The 21,507-nt window shown below is 42.4% G+C and overlaps 2 protein-coding genes across 2 annotated transcripts; both read right to left on the minus strand.

Moving 5' to 3' along the window:
• Positions 1 to 8,071: 8,071 nt before the first annotated feature.
• LOC139331429 (putative monooxygenase p33MONOX) lies at positions 8,072 to 17,234 on the minus strand. Its single transcript, XM_070962895.1, has 8 exons — positions 17,011 to 17,234; positions 15,881 to 16,003; positions 15,546 to 15,733; positions 15,250 to 15,361; positions 14,852 to 14,979; positions 11,282 to 11,445; positions 10,925 to 11,103; positions 8,072 to 9,302 (listed from the first exon to the last, which is right to left on the minus strand). Exons 2-8 carry the CDS (start codon positions 15,906 to 15,908, stop codon positions 9,097 to 9,099), a joined length of 1,005 nt encoding a protein of 334 aa, XP_070818996.1. The 5' UTR covers positions 15,909 to 16,003; positions 17,011 to 17,234; the 3' UTR covers positions 8,072 to 9,096.
• Positions 17,235 to 18,816: 1,582 nt separating this feature from the next.
• Positions 18,817 to 20,199, minus strand: LOC139331498 (C-X-C motif chemokine 10-like). Its single transcript, XM_070962985.1, has 4 exons — positions 20,006 to 20,199; positions 19,698 to 19,818; positions 19,285 to 19,362; positions 18,817 to 19,175 (listed from the first exon to the last, which is right to left on the minus strand). Exons 1-4 carry the CDS (start codon positions 20,067 to 20,069, stop codon positions 19,097 to 19,099), a joined length of 342 nt encoding a protein of 113 aa, XP_070819086.1. The 5' UTR covers positions 20,070 to 20,199; the 3' UTR covers positions 18,817 to 19,096.
• Positions 20,200 to 21,507: the final 1,308 nt, after the last annotated feature.

Raw genomic sequence — 21,507 nt, forward strand, 5'->3', positions numbered from 1 at the left:
TGAATCAAATCTAATCATCTTATCGAATAAGGAACTAAGTGCTACCAAATGAAGTGAGCTTCTGAATAACTACATCATGACAGCTGTGTAACTTCCCACAATGCAAAAGCAGAAAGTATGAAGGAAGTATTAATGAGTTTTGTCTTGACTCATGATTCGGGAATAATCAGGGGATTTCAGATTCCCGATCTAATCGCACCAGATCATGGTACCCTTGTCTGTTATGTAACTTACCATCATCCACTGATTCTGTGTTAAATAACTTCCTGCATCAAGCCCCAGAGTAGCGAGATCATTGTGGTTGTCTTTGCAATCTGCAGAAGCCACCATGGCCAGGAGTCTGGCCCCCTCAGGTTCACCAGAGCACCATTGGCTACTGTATTCAAACTGTAGGCTGGCCCAGTTGGCAAAGCTGCCCACCATACACCCGCCTGTCTGGCCAGCCTGGAGGTACCTTGGTAGAACAACCGAGAAAGCGACCCAAAATGCTGTGAATGACCTATATAAGTGAAATGGTTTAAGTCATGTAGTCAGTCGTGGGTTCAGTGTTAGGCATGAGCTACTTGTTATTTTAGGTGATCTAACTCTGCCAGTTCCTAATTTATTCATCAGTCATTTCCTGGTGAGAAATCACAAAACATGCACCTTTCCTCCATGCATACCTTTGTCAGGAGGAGCGACTCAGTTCTGTTGAAGGGAGCGTGACATCCACTGAAAGGAAATAATGTAAAAACTTGACCTGTTTTTTTTTTTTTTTTTAATTCAGTGACTCAAGCTAATGTAATCTTGCTATTCCAAGGAACCTGCAGATACAGCAGCGGGCTCATAAACCTCATAAAACTTGGCCGTATTTACTGTTTTTTTATTATGAATATACATTTTTTTATACAGTTTCTGTCTTTTTTTTTAAAGACAGAAAGGGAGTTCAGTCCACTGGCACCTGTTTTGGTCCCATCCTGCCTGGTATGACTTACTTCCTTATCATCTCTGAATATTTCCTGCACTCTGGAACATTTGTTGGTAGCGTGCATAGTTACATTGAAAGCTTTTTATGATTATGTTGATATATAAAAAAGAAGTCTGAGGTATCAAACAGACACACAGAGATGAGTCTTGTGAAATGTCAGGTCAGATTTAGATTACATAAACAGTCAACAGATGACAAACTACAAGTGACTGGATAACACATTCACATACCCCTCCTTCATTCATATATATCATTCACAAGATTGTTTCAGCATGACAGCAACTTGTATTAGCAGGTCATCAAAGCAAAAGTCCAACTGAAGCAGCTGTCCAGCACTGACATCATGTGCTTATTGTAACAGCCTTATCATTTTGATTACTTGCTACACTTTCTGGTTTTACCTGTGTTGCTGTCTTGCCTGAGGTAAGATCTGATGCCAGACAACATTTAGAGCGATAAAGGACGATACAAACTGAACTGACGTCGAGCAGGATTACATTGATTTATTGCATGTACACGTGCAGAAGACAAGTTCTTTTATTAAGCAATAATAGTCTATCCAAACTACAGTTGAACTATGGTTGGTCTATTTGAAAACATATGAAAGATGTCCATGAGAGGCACAGACAGCGTTGGAGACGCAGCTTATCTCAGTCTCTGCCTGTATCTCAGTTGGATGTGGACCAACAGCCAGTGAGCACAGATAGAAGGACACGTGCATTGAGACAAGATTGGAGGGAGGAAGACTTAGAAAAATGACAAAGAAAGGCACAGCAGCAGAATCAGGAAAGTGTGGAATGGGAGCTGGTGTGTTTTCTCTAACCACATCATTTCCGCTTACTGTCTACATCTCTGCTTGAGGAATGTGTTTGCGCCTCGCCAAGTCACACGCCTCACCTCGCTTTGTCCAAACCACATCAGCCCATATGTGAGCCTGATGAAGGAGAACAGGGACGGGCTATTTTACAAGTGGGCAGTTGTGAGTGTATGGAAAAGAATAATTTGTTGTTAACCTTTTACAAGCCTCAGGAAATGTTACAGACAACTCATTAAATGTTTATTTTTAGACCAATTTGTGCTTATTTAGACAGGAGAGAAATGAAAGGAAAAACCTGAATAAATGAGTGGAGAAACTTTGCACACAGGTGCGCTGCATGGTACATTTAAGCAGTCGTGCTCTGTGGCACGTATAAAAACGCTGAGCAGGCCCAGTTGATTCTGATTTTGCATCAAAATGACAAGAGGAAAATGTCCGAGTGACTATGAAAGAGGGTTCATCGGCGCAGTCGGAAGGAGCTTCAGTCACAGAGACTGTTCAGCTGACTGGTGTTTCAATAGGAACAGTGACTAAAGTGACATCTGCCTTTAGATCTATGGGAAAGACATCAGTAAATAGTCAGAAATTGGGCTCACATTTGATGATTGTTATGCTCGTGCATTAGTGTGATATGTAATGAAAACAGAAGAGCAGCTTTTCCTCAGGTGACTGAGAATGTCAACGCAGGATGTGATCAAACTGTGTCAGCAAGAACAGTCTAACAATTACACACACACAGAGGGATATTATAGTAGGGCTGCGGTGCATAAACCCCTCATTACAAAGATGAATGCACATCTGAGACTTCAGTGGTTCAAAAACCATCGGTACTGGTCTACAGAAATCTGGAAAAAGTGGTATGGTGAGACGAGTCATTCTTCACCATTTTCTCCACAAGTGGGTGAGTGGCAGGCCTGAATGCTTGACCGCTGCAGTGAGGGGATCCAGTGGCTCTGTTATGCTGTGGGGGGCATTTTGCTAGCGTGGTTTGGGTCCACTTGCCCCCTTCCTGATAGGAGTGGTCTCTTCCAGGATGACAATGCCCCCATCCATAGGGCTTGAGGGGTCCCTGAGTAGTTTGGTGAGTATAAATATGATGTGAATCATATATTTTGGCTCATGCAGTCACTAGATCTCAACCTAGTTGAACACCTGTGGAAGATTTTTGGACTGTGTGTTAGACAGTGCTCTCCACCACCGTTAAAACACCAAATGAGGGAACATGTTTTGGAAGAATGGTGCTCCATCCCTCCACTAGAGCTCCACACACTTGTAGAATCAGATAATATTTTTCCCGATGTTGATCCAAAATCACACAGTGCACAGCGATGTGACTTTGGACATGAGGTTGGTTCTTTGTTCTGTAGGTTGGCGTGTGTTAAGGTGTGCTCTGGATGTGCGTGAGTGAGAACCAGTGACAGAAGCCAAAGAACTACATTCCTCCCCTAGCTTAAGGGATTAATAGCCTAAGCATAATTATGTGTGCACCATGACTTTGTTATCCAATGAGATCCACCCCAGAGATCAAAGGTTCCTTAACTACTACGATGATATAAAATGATGGGCAAACAGCGAGGTTTTGCCACAGCTAATCAAGGAACTTCAGGGAGTTTCTACATTTTGACTGACCTTCACGTTTAGCTTTCAAGACTTTAACCTTTTAATATCTGTTGTCTCGTTCGCCAGGTTATGATTTTACTTGTTGGTGTTTATCCTCTCTAATTGTTACATGCTTATACTACTGGAATACCGTTTTATATTGTGTCATGGTAGAGACAATGCTAGAAATATCTGTGTGGAAACACCCAGATTAACAAGCGCTATTTGCTGAGCATGGGCCAGCACTCAGGGGTGATAGCAATCACAGTCAGACAACTCGTGACACCCGTAGCACAGGAAAAAAAAACCATCCGTTCATCCATTTTTCATAATCAGCCAGTGAAAAATAATGAACTATTAATTAGAAAAAGTAGCAGGTAGAATAAGACAAAACAGGATTTTTGAGGAGGGGTATGTGAATGTGATGATAAAAACTGGTCTATAGCGGTGTCATGGAGATAAATGGATGGAGACCCCTCTATCACGAAACACTGCAGCCTGGATGACGTGATTTAGACAATAAAATAACATTTCTTGTGTAGCTCCATTGCAGCAGCACATCCATGAAATGGATCATCTCACACATGTTCGTTACACTTTAAAGCACGTACGCTCACACATTCTTTTACTTGCTCCCGGAGCATTAGACATCGGCAGCTCTCTGGGGGTGTGTAGCCTCTAAATGAATGTCCGAGGTCTGAGTGCATCAGCCGGATGCGGCTCTACTGAGCTGAGCACCTCCAGCTCACTGCTCAGACTTTGTTGTAGGGGGATCTCCCCCTCCACATCTGCTTCGTGTTAGGCCATGGCAGCCAGTACAGGAGGGCCCAACAACACACTCCACTTCTCTCCCTCTGTCTCAGTGGGGGATGGCAGGAAAATGCCTGATGAACCGCACAGAGACACACAGTTACTGTATGTAAAACAGGTAACATCTTTAGTCTAATATACCCAGTGATTCTTTCTTTTCTAAAGGCACAATATACAGAACAAAAGGCAAAAATAAAGCAGCTGCAGTACACAGAAGTAACAAGAAAAGATAGTATTTAAAAAAACACATCCGCACCCCGGCTGCACGGTGGCGCAGCAGGTAGTGCGCGTGCCTCACAGCAAGAAGGTTGCCGGTTCGATCCCCGGGTCAGGCGGGGCCTTTCTGTGTGAAGTTTGCATGTTCTTCCCGTGCATGCGTGGGTTCTCTCCGGGACCAAAAACATGCTCATTAGGTTAATTGATGACTCTAAATTGTCCGTAGGTGTGAGTGTGAGTGTGAATGTTTGTTTGTCATTACATGTGGCCCTGCAATCGGCTGGCGACCGGTTCAGGGTGTACCCCGCCTCTCGCCCATTGTAACTGGGATAGGCTCCAGCCCCCCGCAACCCCGAAAGGGATAGGCGGTATAGATAATGGATGGATGGATGGACATCTGCACCCCCCCTCATTATTTGGAATGGTAGCCCTTCAGTTTTGTTTTCTTCTGTTGAAGCACACGCAGGTTAACAACCTTGTGAGAGTTTCAGATTAGCAGGAAAGATGCAGAGACGGAGCTCAGGAAATCAGATGCGATGCTGCAATTTCAAGCAAAAGGTTTTGCACACATGACCTTATGGGAAAGCTTTGCATTGATCTATACAGACGGATGAGACGTCACACATTTTCTGCACACCCTCTTCAGGAACAAGGAGATGCTGTATCAAAGGTCATGTCTTAACAATTTATGAGGTACAGCAGTTTGCTGTTGCGTAACATGAGCACACTGATTTCCTTTGTGCGTGGCCTACATCTGCGTTAATAGCCGTAACACAGTAACCCTATCCCAGGTAGTGGGCATGATTGATGCTTACTCTCGCAGGATGCAGAACCTGAAGGCAGCCATCAGCGTCGCTCAGGTCCCTCTCAGCATGGTGGGTTCACCTCCGGGCCAGCTCACTGTGAATCAACCCCAGATGTGGTTCTGGAGTCGGATGCTGTCGCATATGACACAGCTAGTCCCACCCAGCAGCAAACGTCAAAAGGGACCCCCTTCAAATCTCCTGTCGAGCTGTATCACCAGCTGTTTGTGTCATCGTGTGAATAACTAGATTAGCTCTGAAAAACAGCACATTAGTCATCGCTGTGGACGGTGACGCTTGCTGCACAAACAAGTTGGGAGTTCGATGGAGAGGAGCTGCTGTGACGCTTTAAATTTAATTCCAGTAATAAAGTCTGCTTCTTGCTATTATTATCATCACAGCAGCTCTCCTTAACTTATGAAGTTCATCCTAATTTTCTTCATAGCTTTGTAACATCTCATGTACGGATGACAAAGAAAAACAAAGGAAGGAGTTTTCCACCACTTGAGGGCAATTAATTCTCATAGGTCAGGCATCAGCAGCCCAAGGCACTGCCTAATCTGGACTTGGATTTATTGGAAGTTATACACTTCAGAGTCATATTCCTGGAATCACCCTGACATAGAGTGCTTCGACCACTCCTCCACGTTAGAGATGAAAGCTTACACAATCCTCCTCAAAGTGCACATTTAATAATCACAGTATCCCTAACACACATCAACCTGGGGCATTGGAGCAAGCTGATCTGAAAAAAATGCTGTGGGTTCTTGTTAACTGGCACCGTGTTCTATTTTTTGTGTTCCGCATCACGGTAGTTTGGCCAGACGGGGAAATCTAAGTTGTGTCATCGGCGTGTGAGGAATTAAAGTATAATCTGTGGACTGAAAGTCACTGTTTTGAGGTTGCTATGGAAGGAATTTGGCGAGACTCGTCTTTCAACATACAGATGAGTAAGTGAGCGTGCAGTGTCAGCTGAGGCTCTGGTGTTTGTTATGGTGCGTGGTCACTCTGGCAGGGTGGTGCTTGCCATGGCACATCTGTGAGTGAGCTAAATGATTTGTGTGGGATCAGAGCAGAGGTGGGGGTGGGGACCCGAGCCGGGGGAGGGGGCTACGCAACCGGGTCATGTCGAACCCGCAGAGAGAGCCATCTGTATTATGTCATGGCTGCCGGAGCACTCCACCCTTTTGCTCTGTATTTCCTTGTTTCCCTGCCTCCCAGAATCCCCCACCCACTGTTTCTCTTGCCTTCCCCTCATGGGTGTGTTTTTGGTTTAGTGTTACTGACACAGTCACTGCTGCCCAGTTGTTTATGTGCCATGTTGCATGCCTCTCACAGAAATGTGACCCAAGACTGAATATCTCCATCTGTGTTTGCACTTTAACCAAACACCCACACCAAATTTTGTCTCTGTTGCTGCACTTTATCCATCATTTTTCATCCTGCGTCTGTCTATCACTTCATTTGCCACCAATGACTGTCCAGCCTTTGACTGACAGCACCCCGTCTGCACTCGCCTGTCTCATTTGATGTACACCTTCGTTCCTGTAGCACCACCTGAAAACCAGATGTGGACACTCAACGGCCTGTAATTTAGCAAAAGAGTGCTCCCTTTAGGAGCTCCAGTTAATTTCTGAATAGACGACAGTCAGAGTTTAAAGCTGATGAGAAACTGAGGTTTTGCCTCAAGCCGAGGCCTTGCTTTTATCAGAACTATGGCACTGAATCTCAGATTCATTATGACTAACACTGATCTGCATTCTGGTATGTTTTTGAAATAATAAAACAAGAGCAAGAGGCACACCCTGTAATAAGTTCACCACACACACCATAAACAGAGAATCAAACAATAACTGCCGAGAGCTTTAACGAGACTTTGAACTCATCCAGCTCACGACTGAGCTTACAGGGGAGGCACTCCGGCCTCCACTGTTTCAACCTGATGTCTGACTGTCTGAAGGTTTTAACAGGGAGAGAGGCGGTTGGGTTGTTACTAACATTCAGCCATTGTGTGGTATTGTTGCCAAAGTAATCGCTGTTACAACATCAGTCTCTCTGTCAACAGCGAGGCATGAGTGATTAAATGAACGTGTACAGAGTAGATGAGCTGATGGACGAGCCAACATTCTTCTCTTCTCTGGCCTTCATGTGGCAAGATAAATTTCCTGATCATCTATCACACCTTTCATTTTTTGGGAAAAAATAGAATTAAAATAAATATTTGTGGAGTGTGTCATAGTTAATACATCATTTGATTTCACTTGCTCCTGTTGTTCATTCTAATGTGAGTAATATAACACATAATGGAACGTAAAAGTCATAAAACCCAGTCATCTCATGTTGAAGTCATTGCGCCATCTTCTGGCCAAAGACTGTAGCTGAAAGTCAGTGAAAATCCTTCCACAAGATTGTCAAAGGCCCAGTGTCAAATTTCACTTTTATGAGTTGCTATTGCAGCAAGGGAGAATTCTGTTTGGTTCCATGACAAGGAAAATATACAAATATATTATTGTATAGTACTTTAACTTTGATGCATGGTATACAATGCCTATATATGAAAATAATTTTAAATGGCCTTGCTCCAGGGGAAGGAATGGTCTAAAAGACAGCTCAGTCAGATTACAAGGCTGCATCTTCTCAGTACAATTCATATTCTGCAGTATTTTGATTTCCTAAGCAAACAACATAAATCAGTCAATCAAGACCCTTCAGTTTAGAGATTAACTATGATTTTGCATATGCTTATCACAAGATAGTGTACATAAAGAAGTGCACATTATGATAATGGAAAGGGGTGCTTGTACAGACTCCATGCATGTGCATTTCCATTTGTTTGTGTGAAGAAAGGAATCAGAACCATTTTTGCTTGTTATTATCAGATTTATTTACAGATGTAAGTGGGAGACAATCTCCCTTGTGCAATTACTTATTGGAATTTGTCAGCTTTTCAGATAAAACACTGGGGATTGTGACACAAAAAACAATGGATTGAAAATTGTCATTTCAATGCTTTGTATTTTTATAGCACGTTGAAACTATGTTGTGATGAAATATAAAAATGTGATAAAGCCAACATACCAACTACTGTTTCTAATGAGCAATGTTCATTTAAAGCAGAACAGTCTGAAAATATTTAAGCTGAAATGATAACTAAAAGAAAAAAAAACACTTCAGGCCAGAAGTCAAACGCTCTCACAAAGTAAAATAAGATGCTCTTTCACAGAATAAAAAATGCTGAACTTCAATGGCAAGAATGCCAAAAGCAAACACGCTGCAAGTTTAGGCACAATATCAGTCATTCCACACTATACTCTGCATGCTAACAGAGAAAGCACTACACAACTACAAATCTGTAAGCTTATTTAAAATAAAAAAAATAATAATAATACTACAAATGAGGCAACTGAGCATTATGAATTGAAATAGCTGGTCAGTTTTAGTGTGAGAGGCAATGCTAAAGTGATGAACTTGAGCAAAGAACTGACAAAATATTTCAATATTGCAACTTCTATCTCATGCCATCACTGACATTGGAACGAGGACAGCAAGGCAATGCACGCCGATGCACCCTTTATGTGACAGAACAACAATAATAATACAAAGCAGAGCCGTCTTTAGGGATGACGAAGGAAGTTACTTCATGTGGTGTTGTGTTTGGACCAATGAGTTGAGGGAGACACAAAGAGGCTGATGTGGACTTATAGAAGATCCACTGGGGGGAGACACAGTGCGGTGATGTCTCTGGGGCTGGTGAGCTAATGCTATAGGTGGTCCTCATTTCTCTTAGCCCCAGTGAATTTGCAGGGAAGTGAAGAGGACAGAGAGAGGCAGAAAAACAAACAACTGATGTAGTACAGAGGTGTAACTACACAGCTGGTCCGGCCTCAGAAGCCCGAAGGTGTTAAAACATTCATGTCCCGAGGTTTAAGTTTGTGTGGCCGTGGGGGTACCCGCTTGGCTTCGATGCCCGTGATTTCAATCTTGGGGGGCAAGAAGTTGGCCGGGTCCTCCACCTTAAAGTTGACCTGGGTGTTGGTGCCATCCATGGTAGAGGACTTCTGCATGCCAAAGTAGGACTGCAGTGAGAAGCCTGCAGGAGAGAGGAGGAAGTGGCGGATGTTGTCATTAATGATCTAGTTTAGTATCTTGATTTCAAAGAGCCACTTAAATGCCCCTCACCCCCGCCCTTGGGGGGCGGGGGGGGGCGGTTTCCTACAGCCACAGCCGGAGCCTACAGCCAGAGTTTTCCCTGTCACAAACGTGGCTTCCTTTTAACCTGGCTAGACTTCCATGGTAACTTATGCACAAAAACCAATATGCATAGATGCACAAATGCATAAACACCTAATGTGCTCAACAGGGGGTCATATTCAGAGTTTCTGATTAAACCTGCTTTAAAAGGCACCACCCTTTCACTCATTATTTTCCTGACGATATTCTCTATGAGCAGTATAGATTCTCAGCTGAGGGGATGTGTTACATATGTAAACTTGCTGATCCATATTTTAGTAATGTCACTGAACAAAGCCGTGTGGTGACAGCAGCACAAACTGTGCACTGCATTGTTGTTTTTTGCCATGTGAACCTACATGAGTTCGTTTGGTGATGCAGAAACCCCTCCCCCTTGGCTTCAGTTAATATTAACACTTTAAATGTGAACACGTTGGATTATGTTTTTTATGCTTGGTCCTGATTTGCTGCCTGGTCTGTTTGACACTACTGGTATTATAGCTAATGGAGAATTGATTGAGTACAATGTTCAAATATCCTGTATCAAGTTTAAAGTTTAAGAGATGAAGAATATACTGTTGGCACGTTAGAAATAAATGGGAGACACTGAAAGTGCACTGAGTGGTACAATACATATATTAATATAGCCATATTAGATTAGCAGTTTTCCGCCAGCATTCCCCTCTTGCCTTATTTGCAGCAAGTGTGTTGCTTTCTGAGGTTATATTTTTGTTCTATTCTTCATAGCTCTCCATTAAAATAACCTTTTCCCCTGGACTGAAGCAGGCGCTACCTTTTTTATGAGGAAGATGAGGCAAATAAGACACAAAACACACTTTTCATGGGAACACGCAAAGACGTTGATGAAGAAAACCCCGGTTAACAAAGACAGTTGATAAATACTGTCATGATACCCATTATCTCTAATTGGGGTTTTGTGGTTTTGTCAAGCCAGGTAATGCAAAGAAAGCCTGGACTAGTTGGACTTGCTTCATAGTATACCCAGCAGTGTGCTTCAGAACCATGTGACATCACCAGATAAAACATGCCTCAGAAATCATTAATGATGGAGAATTGTTGTCTGTCTAATGTTAGTCTTTGTATTAAAACAACATTACACATGTCTGGTAATACAAGTGATAAGAGGGTGCCATCTTGTGTTTTGATTATTGGGCAGTGGGGCATCCCTTTTGTTTAGACCTGGATCACAGATTGTGGCTTCAACAAAGCCCAATCCTCTCACTGGAAAATCCACACTCATTTGAAAAGCTATTCAGCTGCAACCAGAGTTCATCTGTGGCAGTGGAAACAGCACTATTGTATTCAGAGAAAAAAAAAAAAAAAGTGGGGGCCAAACCAGTTTGTCGTGACATAGAGTTCAACCCCCTGCTATAACAACGTGCTATCTATTGAGCACTACAACCATAAAGCTACTGAAATACAGTTAAAACCCAGATGCAGGTCAGGGTATAACTCTCTCACCTGTGCTGGTTTCAGAGCCTGGGTCAGTGGGGGACTTCTGTACCACAGATCGAGTTCCAAAGAAGTTCCATCTCTCTCCTCCTCCTCCTCCCTCATTTCCTCCCATGTCTGTGCTGGGGTTGGGACTGTTGAGCTCTGGAGTGGTAAGAAAAGGTGCAGGACTCAGCTGGAACCAGGTCCTGCATTCCCGCCAAAAAAAGAGCAACACATTAATGCAAAAATAAACATGGAGGGATATGCCATATGGCACCTAATATGGGCCACATTGGGAAATGAAGCATCGTGTCATGATAAGGGGTTCTTGGTTTAGATCAAAAAACACAACATCAGCTAAGCATTCACCAGCATGATGCCTACCTGCGACTGACAGCTGGTGATGAGTGGGGACTAACACAGGGTGTGACACTGGGGGTGACGGAGGGGGTGGCGGAGGGGGTGACACAAGGAGTGCCACTTGGGGTGGATTGTGCTGATGTTGTAAGCCTGTCCTCCTTGAAGTCCCCACTTGGCATTCTCAACTTCTGCACAGACAAGAAAAACAAGCAATGAAACAAACAGACAATGAAGGAATATCTCCCCACTGATCCAGAATCACCCTGTACCACAAAAGGCCATTCAGGGTTGTAATCTTCAAAACAACAGTTGGTTGTTATTTTTTTTTATTTACCTGTACACTCTGTACAAGCACCAAAGCTGTGACACTTGTGATTCATGTTTCAGACAAAACATTGATTGTATTTACAGAGCAAGCACTGCCTGAATACACAATGTGAAAGGTCAGCAGTGTTTTTCTGGACCTGCAGATCAAAAACAAAGTACGTCAAAGATCCTAAGAGCCTATTGCATGTCACCATGTGGTGTGTACAGGAAAGAGAGAGAGGGCAGACATAGAGGACCACAGACAAAATTATTAAGATTTTACATTTATGAGGCACATGTATTGTTAGACAAAAATAGAACCACCGCCTTGCAGTTGTATGCCTCCGCATATCCATCATCATCCATGATGTCTTATCTTGATTTATATCCATGTTTTGTGAGGCCACAGTGCCATTTGACCACCAAAACCAAAGAGTTCATCTTTGATCCAAGCTGAAGTTTGTGCCAGCTGTAATCAAACTTCCTCCTGGCATTACGGATGTTACATTCATGAGAATGACACGGATTAGATGTGACAGTGACCTTGACTTTTGACTATAGAAGTCTAATATATTCATCCTGAAGTCCAAGTGGAAGTTTGTGCCAAATGTATAAAAATTACCTCAAGGTGTTCCTGAGGTATTGTGTTCAATGGACAAAGCATAAACAAAAACAACCTCTGGCCATGGCTATCGCCAGCAAAGGGGCATATAAATGAGCTTCCCTAACATAAGCATGAAGGTAAGAAGTTTTATTTAAAAGGCCATTACTACAATAGTATATTTCCTGGAAGTCATCCTGCAACACATGCAAAATCACCAGTCCAAGGGAATATAACCTGCTCTGATTTTACATCATTGCTCTTCTATTCAAACAATAAATGTGCAAAATCTAGGTTTAGACCCTGATACCACAAACACTATCAACCAGACTTACCTTGCCATTAAGTGTAATGATCTCTGAAAGAATATTCTCAATGTTTGGTCTACATTCAATGTGGGAATATTCACATCTGGATACAGAACATCCTTCCAAACTCTTATGAATCTGGTGTATATGGTCTTGTATTCTGCTCAGGGAAATGCAAATGAATAACAGGGAGTGCCGCGGGGCTTTCCATCCTTGTATTATTTTGTTTCCTGTTAGATTCAATCACTGTTCAACCACGGCAGGACCTCTCAGTCAAAATACTCCAAATCACAACTCAACACGATTTCGGCAGTTTGAAACTAGTTTCACGTTATACCCACCGCTTATCGAGTATTGATAAAAGACAAGCAGGTGATGTTATATTTCTTACAAACACGTTTACAGATGTGTCTATCATCAATTAATAACACACGACAGAACATAGCAGGAGAGGGTCTAGTGTGGAACAAGTTTTAAATAAACCTAGCAAGTTAAGCTAGCCCGTTTGTACCTCTCATGCATTATAATTTAGGTAGTTTCTATGATGACGTTAATACCCCACAACCCTCGACAGGCGTGGGAGCAGTCTCTGATAAAGTTAACTCTCTGTTGAACGTATTCTCATGAAACAATATTACCGTCAAGAGTACAGTTAACGTTTGTTTGCAGGCGCTAAGCTAACGGTGCCACAGACCACTTGACTTACTGTATGTACTTATCAAGCTACCTTACACACTGAGCTAACGTTACCTAAACAGCTTAAATTAAGGTCAGTCTCTTTGGTCCTGAGACAGTTATGAGCTCTACAGTAGCCTAACTAAAGTTGTCGTAGACTGATAATTGACAGCTCTCGGTTTGAGGAAAAGAATAGTCAGATATACCTAACAGTTAGCTTACTCAGGTTAGCTCTGCTGTTAGCTTTGCTAACGGCCTTCTTTCCGGCCGGGATATACAAATAGCTGTAGCGAAACATAATAATTCCTGGACAAACCTTTTTATGATAATATTTCTTTGGCGTTCCAGTCCGATAGATTCCTTCATTTTGTCCATAATTAGCTGTTTTAACAAGGTTAAGGGACTATTGTTTCTCGAAAACACAGACGACACGGTCCCTATCCACAGCAGTGGGCCTCCAAACTGTCTCTTTTGGTAGAAGCTCGGTGATTGGTCCGTTTCAGAAAATAAGGGGGCTCGGCTCATTTAAAGGCGTTGCCTGGTAACATCACTTATAGAAACTCCAGCCTGTGGAAACAGCGCAGAGCTGATTATGTAATTTGTTTACCAAGATGTTCCGTAGTTTCCCTGCAGTCACTCAAGAGGTTACAACAATACAGTAATATCATCTAATTTACGCAGAAAAATGCTTGTTTATTTTAAAGCGATGACACAAACAACATTCTTCATTCATTCTAAAACTACAGTCCTCATTATGTTAAAAGGTATATAAGATTTTATATTTATATTATGATTTAAATATTTGTATGCTCTAAATGTGTGTAGCATGAAGGGATACAACTTACATTCTAATGTGCAACCATGTGTTGTAAAATAACAAATAAATGAAACTTGATTACTTGACACCTTGATAACTTGTGATCTGGTGTGTTCAAAATTACAACACTGTGGAAAGTTGCTGTGCCTCTGACAGGTTAGATGATATCACATCAAATGTGAGCATGTGGGGGCGGACCATAACGGGCAGGGAAACTGGACAGACCTTAGTAGAAAAGAAAGCACAACCTTTTGTGCATCTACACAGTCACAGGTACTGTGTAGCTGCACTCCTCCGTGATTTTCTTGAAACAGTATTTGCAAAACCATCTAGATAAAGACTAATCCTGTTGGTTAACATTTAACACACAACTTGGTTTTTCTATTAGTGTCAGTTATATTTTGATGACTGAGACAGGATTCTTGTTTTCAGCTTTCATGGGATGTTAGCGCACTGCAAGATGATCATAAAAAGCTATTTTTAATGTGACATTGCTGAGCCAAATTCCTTCAGCCTGATGGGATCTAACAATGTCGATCTTGCCAAAAGTTCACTGGTGGTAGAAAAATGTAAAGGTTATAAAAACCCTGTTACACAGCCTTGCTTACTCCTTGTTTGTTATGACATTTCAGCCTGAACAGAAGTCATCAGATATACCTGATTGGGTTCAGCAGGTACATCTGTTGAAGGTCAGATCTGCAACCTTTCCTCTAGGCCTAAACTTTGCAATGAACCAGCTGTAAGCAAGGCAAGGTGTTTTCTTCTGTCCTCTAGCACACCTGTCACACAGTTGCTCAGCTATTTATTATTATATGAAGGCAGAAAGAAATGTTTCACTGCTCTTTGGCACATCATGTGGCTTCTACCTCACATTTGTTCATACTCACAGGCAGTGTGCCATCACCAAGCCGGTGAAAGCGAGTTTCCTCTGCAGACAGCCCCTTGTGGGGAGAGTACACGGCGTCTGTCAGCCCTGCCTGTTGCTCAAACTTCTGTAGGTTCTCCTGGGTCTGCCCTGACCAAAGATGGACATACAGTCAACAGTGGAGACAAAATAAGTCAATGTTTTAATATGCTGCACTCCATTATAGCCCACTGATACTCTGCAGATTGTTTATCCAGATTAGACAGCCAAGGCAGCAGCCATGTGGACAATCATTGATAAAGCTTACACAACTCTGTGACATGTAGTGAAGAAACTTATTGGTGCCTTTGTAACTTGTGTGTCTGGGTTTATCTAAATAAAAATAAATGTTCTTAAATGAAGTTACTCGGTGGGACTTACTGATCATGAGTGAGCTCATTAAAGAGGTGGCTTTGGCTTTCACAACAGGCACTGGGGACTTGGGTGGCGCTGCTGCCTCAAAAGTCAGAAAATTCCCAGCACTCTCGCTTTCCTGGTCACACAAGTCAGGATCAGCTTACGAGCCAGTTACATAACAGATAGACAAGCATATCACATATGTCCAGGCACGACCTAACCTTCAGGAACAAGTTTCACACAAGCCAATACAAACATTTTGTTCAGGCAGCCACTACAAAACAATTTGGATCGGATGATAAGAACAAACAGTGAAGTACCTCTGCAGTGTTCCTGAACTTGTGCTGTGGGACGACAGGGTCTTTCCACAAGATGTTGACAGTCAAGTCTGGGGGTGGTGAATGTATGGGGGCATCCATGTGCTCGTCATAACTGACATTGCGCCGTGTCATCCCAATAGGAGACGATAAGGCACTGAAGAGTCCGGATGACGTGCTACTCTCAATTGCTGAAGCATGGCAGGAAGGAAGAAATGTTATGTTTCATTTTGCATAAGGAAACTATTTCTGATATTTCAGCAAAACCGGCATTCGTTCCACAAGTTAAGGAATGTAAGGATTATTACACATGTCTAAGTTTCTAAATCCAAAGTTACCTGGAATGTCTCCCTGTCTTGAGGCCATTTTTACAGCAAATGAATGGGAATGACCACAGGAGACTCTGGAGGGTAACGATGTAGAGGTCCACTCTGCTTTGCTTTGGACTCCAAATCTGAACACTTCATCACATGACATCACACAGTGTTACTGGATCATTAGACAGCTCGTTGATGTTGGTCCTGTCACCACCGCCTCAGAGAACGTTAGGTTTAGCTTAACCTAACCATGGTTAAGTCAGAGAATAACTCATCAGAGACTTGTCTTTAATGTGCACAGTGCAGCGTGCCCTGCTCCTGACCTGCTGCAAATAGAACCAGAGAGTCTGGTTACAGCACAGTCATTAATATCAGTTTATGTCAGAGTCTCTCTCACACGCCACCCTTTCGTCTGCACTGGCAGAGGAAAACAGCCAAACTGTGACACACAGCAGGCTCATTTTCATAGGGAAATGAAAGTTTCTGAATTAAGGAAATACTGTGTCTCATTGACAGACAAATCTGCTCTGCAGTCAGTTCCTTATTGTCTGAAATACAAAGCCGCCATTAGTCCTCTTGTGTTATGGTGAATCTGTCTGTAATCAGCGCACCTTATCAGCCAAGTGTCTGAGCTCACTTTTCATTAGAATCCACATGCGTCTTCCTCATTTAAATGAATGAAGATAAGACCGTCCACCGTCTGCAACACCGAAATCTAAATTGTTTCAGAAGTCAGCCTTTGCAGATTTAGGTCGGTGCCACTTTTTAGCCTAGTGTTGCAGACACCTGACACTTGGCTTATCTGCTGTTGTTCACGTCGGCGCTGTGGGGAGCCAAACACAGTGACTTGCAAAAAAAACAGGAGCCGGAGTCACGCCATAGACGAGTGGGAACGTCTACCGTTATCTGCAAACTGTTATTAGAAAAACAAACAAACAACAAAAAAAAGAAAAAACATTTGCTTTTGGGGTGGACGCCTAAACAGAGAAAACCTGTCGAGTGTCTGCACCACTGACCATGCACTGATTGGCATGTTTAGAATATTGGCATGCCTTGAATTTCATTGCCTCTTTATACTGTTGAGTCCTTTGCAGCGTTTCGATGAAGGACAATAGGCTTGTCATGCACGCTGCAGGATTTTTAACACTTACCCCAACCTGCCAATATCCTCCTCTCCCGCTGGAATTATTCCACAGCTGCAGTGGCTTCTGTGTCACAGTCGCGTCGCTTTGACAGACTGAAAGAACAAATAGTGAATGTTTGTTCACCGGTCGGTTCATCCATGACTTTTGGACATGCAAACAGTAAACAGAGGGCTGAGACGTCCACACAGCACCAGTGAACGCGCCACTCCGCTAACGGAGCCGGCGGAAGTGATGATGGGAAACTTAAAGCCCTGCAGCCTGTGTGGGAATAAATGTGGTGCAATGTACCGGCATTGGGAAATGTTGCCGTTTTACATGCAATAATGTCAACTAGTGCGAGGAAATCGCACAAATCTGTCACATTTCACAGCTGAGAGAGGTCAGGGAATAAAGTTTTCTGTAAAATCTGGAGAAGAATTTAATTTGCAGCAAAAACTGCCTTAAATAGGCGAATATGTTTTCTGCATGGAGCACACTGAACTCACCAAGTGTGTGTGTGTGTGTGTGTGTGTGTGTGTCCTTGTATTGTTTGCACTTTGTGTGGACAAAAATCAGTCCACACAGCCACAGAATGATTCTCAATTCCGGTTTGGGGTCAAAACACTGGTTCCCAATAGGAAACAAAAGTAGGTTAGACTTATACACATATGGTGGTTAGTATAGTCAGTGCCTGTGTGTGTGTGTGTGTGTGTGTATGTGTGTGTGTGTGTGTGTGGGGGGGGGGGGGGGGGGGGGGGGGAGGGGGGGCGATGGGTGTGTGTGATGGGTGTAGAGGATTACAGCCTATGAGACTCAACCGATCTGAGCCGCCCCTGTCACAACTGAGCAGGAACACATGATGTTGGTTAGTCACTGACCCTGTAATCCCAGAGTCTGTCTGCAGCTTTGGTGTCCTCTGGTATCTGATGCATGTATGAACTAGTAAGACTCATTAACGGTGTCTGGAAGACACCCTCTGATATTTAATGCTTGGCAACAGTGCTGGTCTCAGGCTGTCTCAGATCCACGGACAAAAAAAAAATGCAAAGGCCACCAGCTTTTAGAGGCATTTCGTGGCATTGCATATAGGGCCAGACGCTCAATGATAAGGCGACAACAAAGTTAATATCCTGATCAGCATCACAGCATTTTTCATATCAGCAGGTATTATTGTATGTCTTACTCATTTGAGTTGTATCAGAAATACCTTTTTGTCGAATGAAAATCAAAGCAAACTAAATCATTATTGCCACATTGTTTTATTTAAGATATCATGCAGTCTCAGATTTTTAAATATACATAAAAAGTTATAATATTATTGGATATAAATAGAAAAAAATAGTTATAAAGTTTGTTTTATATTCATGGCATTGCACTCTCCAGGAGATAAAGAGCGCACATACAGTAACAGAGATCTTCCAATAAAACAGCTCCGACAGATCAGTACTGGCAAAGTAAACGACTATGACAAAGGTCAGAACTGAAGAAGCCTTTTGGATGAGAGGCAAAATGTCTCAGAACCACAAGTCCAACTGCCGTTTGGAAGCACTTAGAAACACGCACAGCATGGTCACATTGAGCTGAGGACTGCCCCCCTTCGCCCTGCCTGTCAGGAGATAACACAGGCCTGCTAACACAGCAGGAAACTGATTATGAGGAGGGTCTCTGACTTACCTCTCCATTAAAAGCATGGGGATCTGAGGGTTTAACACTCACTAACTCTTATCTTTTCATGAAATGTATTTCCTGCACTGAGAGCCCTGAACCACAAGGTGGCACTGTTGATATAGTCCTACCTGCCAGTGTCAGACTGACAACAGATGACAATCGCTCAATGCTTCTTTGATTTTATTTTATTACAAAAAAAATAAAATAAAATAAAAATAAGAAAAATTACAAAAATACAGAAAAACTTGGTTTGCATACACACATAACCCTATTTACAAAAACAGGTCAAAGGAAATAAAAGATAAACTAAGCGCACACCAGTATAAATAGAAGATAAATAGACAAAGAGTTTCATTCATTTCACATCTCTATTCGCTGAAGGTGCTTTTGTCAGGGGTCAGAGGTCAAGCAAACTTCTTGTCGATCCAGGGACTTAAAGAGAGAGTCACATGGAAGCTGTGCTGGTGCTGCCTGGGGTGGAGTTGATCTCAGTTGGGCTGGGTGTGGAGGCTTTCTGTTTTCTCCTGAAATGCCAATCAAACAAGAAGGACACACATCAGACACGCTGTACCAGCATGGAGAAGACGTCACGTCTCTCATCGCTGTCAGTTCCATCGCTGTAAATGTACTCACATGATGCTGGCAAGGAGATTGCTCACTGCTTTCAACTTGGGGTTCAGGCAGTAGCGAAAGCCGTTGTTGTTGGTGACACTGTTGAAATGGACAGTAGAGGTTTAGCCCAGGTGAAAAAGGCACGTGGACTGATAACTAGAAACCATTTTAGAGTTTTGTGATACATCTTGAGTATGCAGGTATCTTTAGCAGGAGCTAATCAGAATTTTCAGTAAAACTGAGGCCCGACAGCAACTTTTGCCAAATCTTAAAAATTGATTAAAATGCCATTCTAGGTTTAACGTTACCATGTTTGCGTAGGAACATAGAAGCCTCTTATTAGCACAAACAGCCAATCTAATTGTGTAATTATAGCACATTATTGCATGACCACCCCACATTCCCACGGTCTAAAAGAGTTTAGTATATCTTACACAATCTCCACTTTGTCACAGAAGATGGTTGCTGGGTAAATCTGGATGTCCTTTATTTCCGTCCTCGAGCCAACAGGTCTCCTGACACGCCCACACAGACACTGCTGCCCTGATTCGTTGTCTAGAGATAAAAGCAAGTTAAAAGATTAATTTCATTAACATCTTTTTGACTCCACAGATTTCTGCTCAGAGCTACCAAAACAAACGGAAATGCATCAGAAACAGGTTTTTCTTTCTTTCACTCTCAACAAGAAGAACCTCACATTGTCTCTATTGGAGTTCGAAATGAAAAAAGTATAAAAACTTACGCTGGGCTTTGGAGATGCAGACCACGACAGCCAGGAGCAGAAACACTTTCATGATGCTGGACATTGTTGAGTTCCTCTTTGGTCAAGATGAGAGTTGTGCTAGAAAAAAAATCTTTCTTGTGCTGAAGATGACAGAAAGGAGCTGTATTAAGCACAGCCACAGAGGGCAAAGTGTGTTGACAGAAGGTGACTGTGATGGTTAGAGGCTGAGGGTCGTCTTAAATATTCTCCTGAGACGCATACATCATCCTTCCGGTGATCAAGGGAATTTTCGGAGACTGGAAAGTGAAACCTCACAAACCACAAGAAATAAAGACACTCACTCGTTCCACTCCCCCTACACCCCCCACTTCCCTGCCATTATAATATATATAATAATATAATATAAGATTTCAATAGTGCATTTACATACTATGTAGGATCATTAAAACAGTCGTGTTTCCATCTTGTACTTCCAGTATTTGTGTAAACTGTCATGTGAGTTCCCAACAAATCTTACCGTTGAGCTGAGCTGAGTTGAGTTGACTGCACATTAGTACATGGGGTTCACACAATTTTCTCATTTAAGACAAACAAAGCAATCAGACGAAGACACAACTGAAATGAATGTGTTTGGTGACGATAAAATACCACAATAAAGAAAAAAGTGCCATATCAAATCTCTCTTTAGGCATATTGTTACATCTCTTCTTCCATTCAATAGACTTTGAAAAAGAGATTTAGATGTACGTGGGCTGTTTGATATTTTCAACACAAAATGGTGAGCTTTGTCACGTTGTGTATGCACCTGTGGTTAACACCTTTAGCATCTTCGGCACCAAGTCAGACGTATGAGTGCTTTGGGGAAAAAAAAAAGAAAAAAGTCTTGTCTTTCCACGAGCTGCATGATAGTCACACTGTCATGACATTTGTGGTGAGTATTAACACCTTTATCTGAAGGCTTGTGATCATCATTTCATCATTATATTTTGTTGTTACTTCATATTAACACCACCAGCACACAGACACTGACACTGCTTTACATACGTACAGGTATATACTGTATGTGTATGAATGTGAGTAACTGCATATGTTGTTTATTGTAATTCTATTCGGTTTTATTCTCCTCCAGTTGAAATATTTGTGTATGTTCTCAGTATGTGTCGGATGAAGGGGCTGGTGTTGTAAAATGACAATAAAATGAACTTTGATATCTTGACAGATCTCACGTGCCCCTATAAGGCCACGGTTTGAGAGGAAATGCTCGGTTTCAACAGAAAGGATGGTCTAAATGTTAGTTTCACTTTTATGTCCTCTTTCACTTTTTTGGACAAAACAAAATCCCATCACGGCTTTTCTCTTCCTTTACTATTTTTGACACCCTTCCCTTTTCCTTTGTATTTAGGCCACTCATGACCATTAAATCGAGCATTCAAAAGAATGATAAAGGCCTGAAGGCAAAAGATGGTGACTGAATTACCTAAAAAAAATAAAATGGCTGGCTAGGTCCTCTGTGCAAGCAG

This window comes from Chaetodon trifascialis, chromosome 5 (genome assembly GCF_039877785.1).
Source record: "Chaetodon trifascialis isolate fChaTrf1 chromosome 5, fChaTrf1.hap1, whole genome shotgun sequence".
Lineage (NCBI taxonomy): Eukaryota > Metazoa > Chordata > Actinopteri > Chaetodontiformes > Chaetodontidae > Chaetodon > Chaetodon trifascialis.

What these genes read in the sequence shown, in the direction of transcription:
- LOC139331429 (XM_070962895.1), bottom strand. Translation starts at nt 15,908, where the DNA reads ATGGCCTCAAGACAGGGAGACATTCCAG. An exon ending in TTGGTGATGGCACACTGCCT is followed by an intron (nt 11,446 to 14,851) that starts GTGAGTATGAAC and finishes TTGTCTGTGCAG; the next exon opens with AAGTTGAGAATGCCAAGTGG. An exon ending in TCACCAGCTGTCAGTCGCAG is followed by an intron (nt 11,104 to 11,281) that starts GTAGGCATCATG and finishes GCGGGAATGCAG; the next exon opens with GACCTGGTTCCAGCTGAGTC.
- LOC139331498 (XM_070962985.1), bottom strand. Translation starts at nt 20,069, where the DNA reads ATGTCCAGCATCATGAAAGTGTTTCTGCTCCTGGCTGTCGTGGTCTGC. An exon ending in TGTGACAAAGTGGAGATTGT is followed by an intron (nt 19,363 to 19,697) that starts GTAAGATATACT and finishes CCATTTCAACAG; the next exon opens with TGTCACCAACAACAACGGCT. An exon ending in AATCTCCTTGCCAGCATCAT is followed by an intron (nt 19,176 to 19,284) that starts GTGAGTACATTT and finishes TTGGCATTTCAG; the next exon opens with GAGAAAACAGAAAGCCTCCA.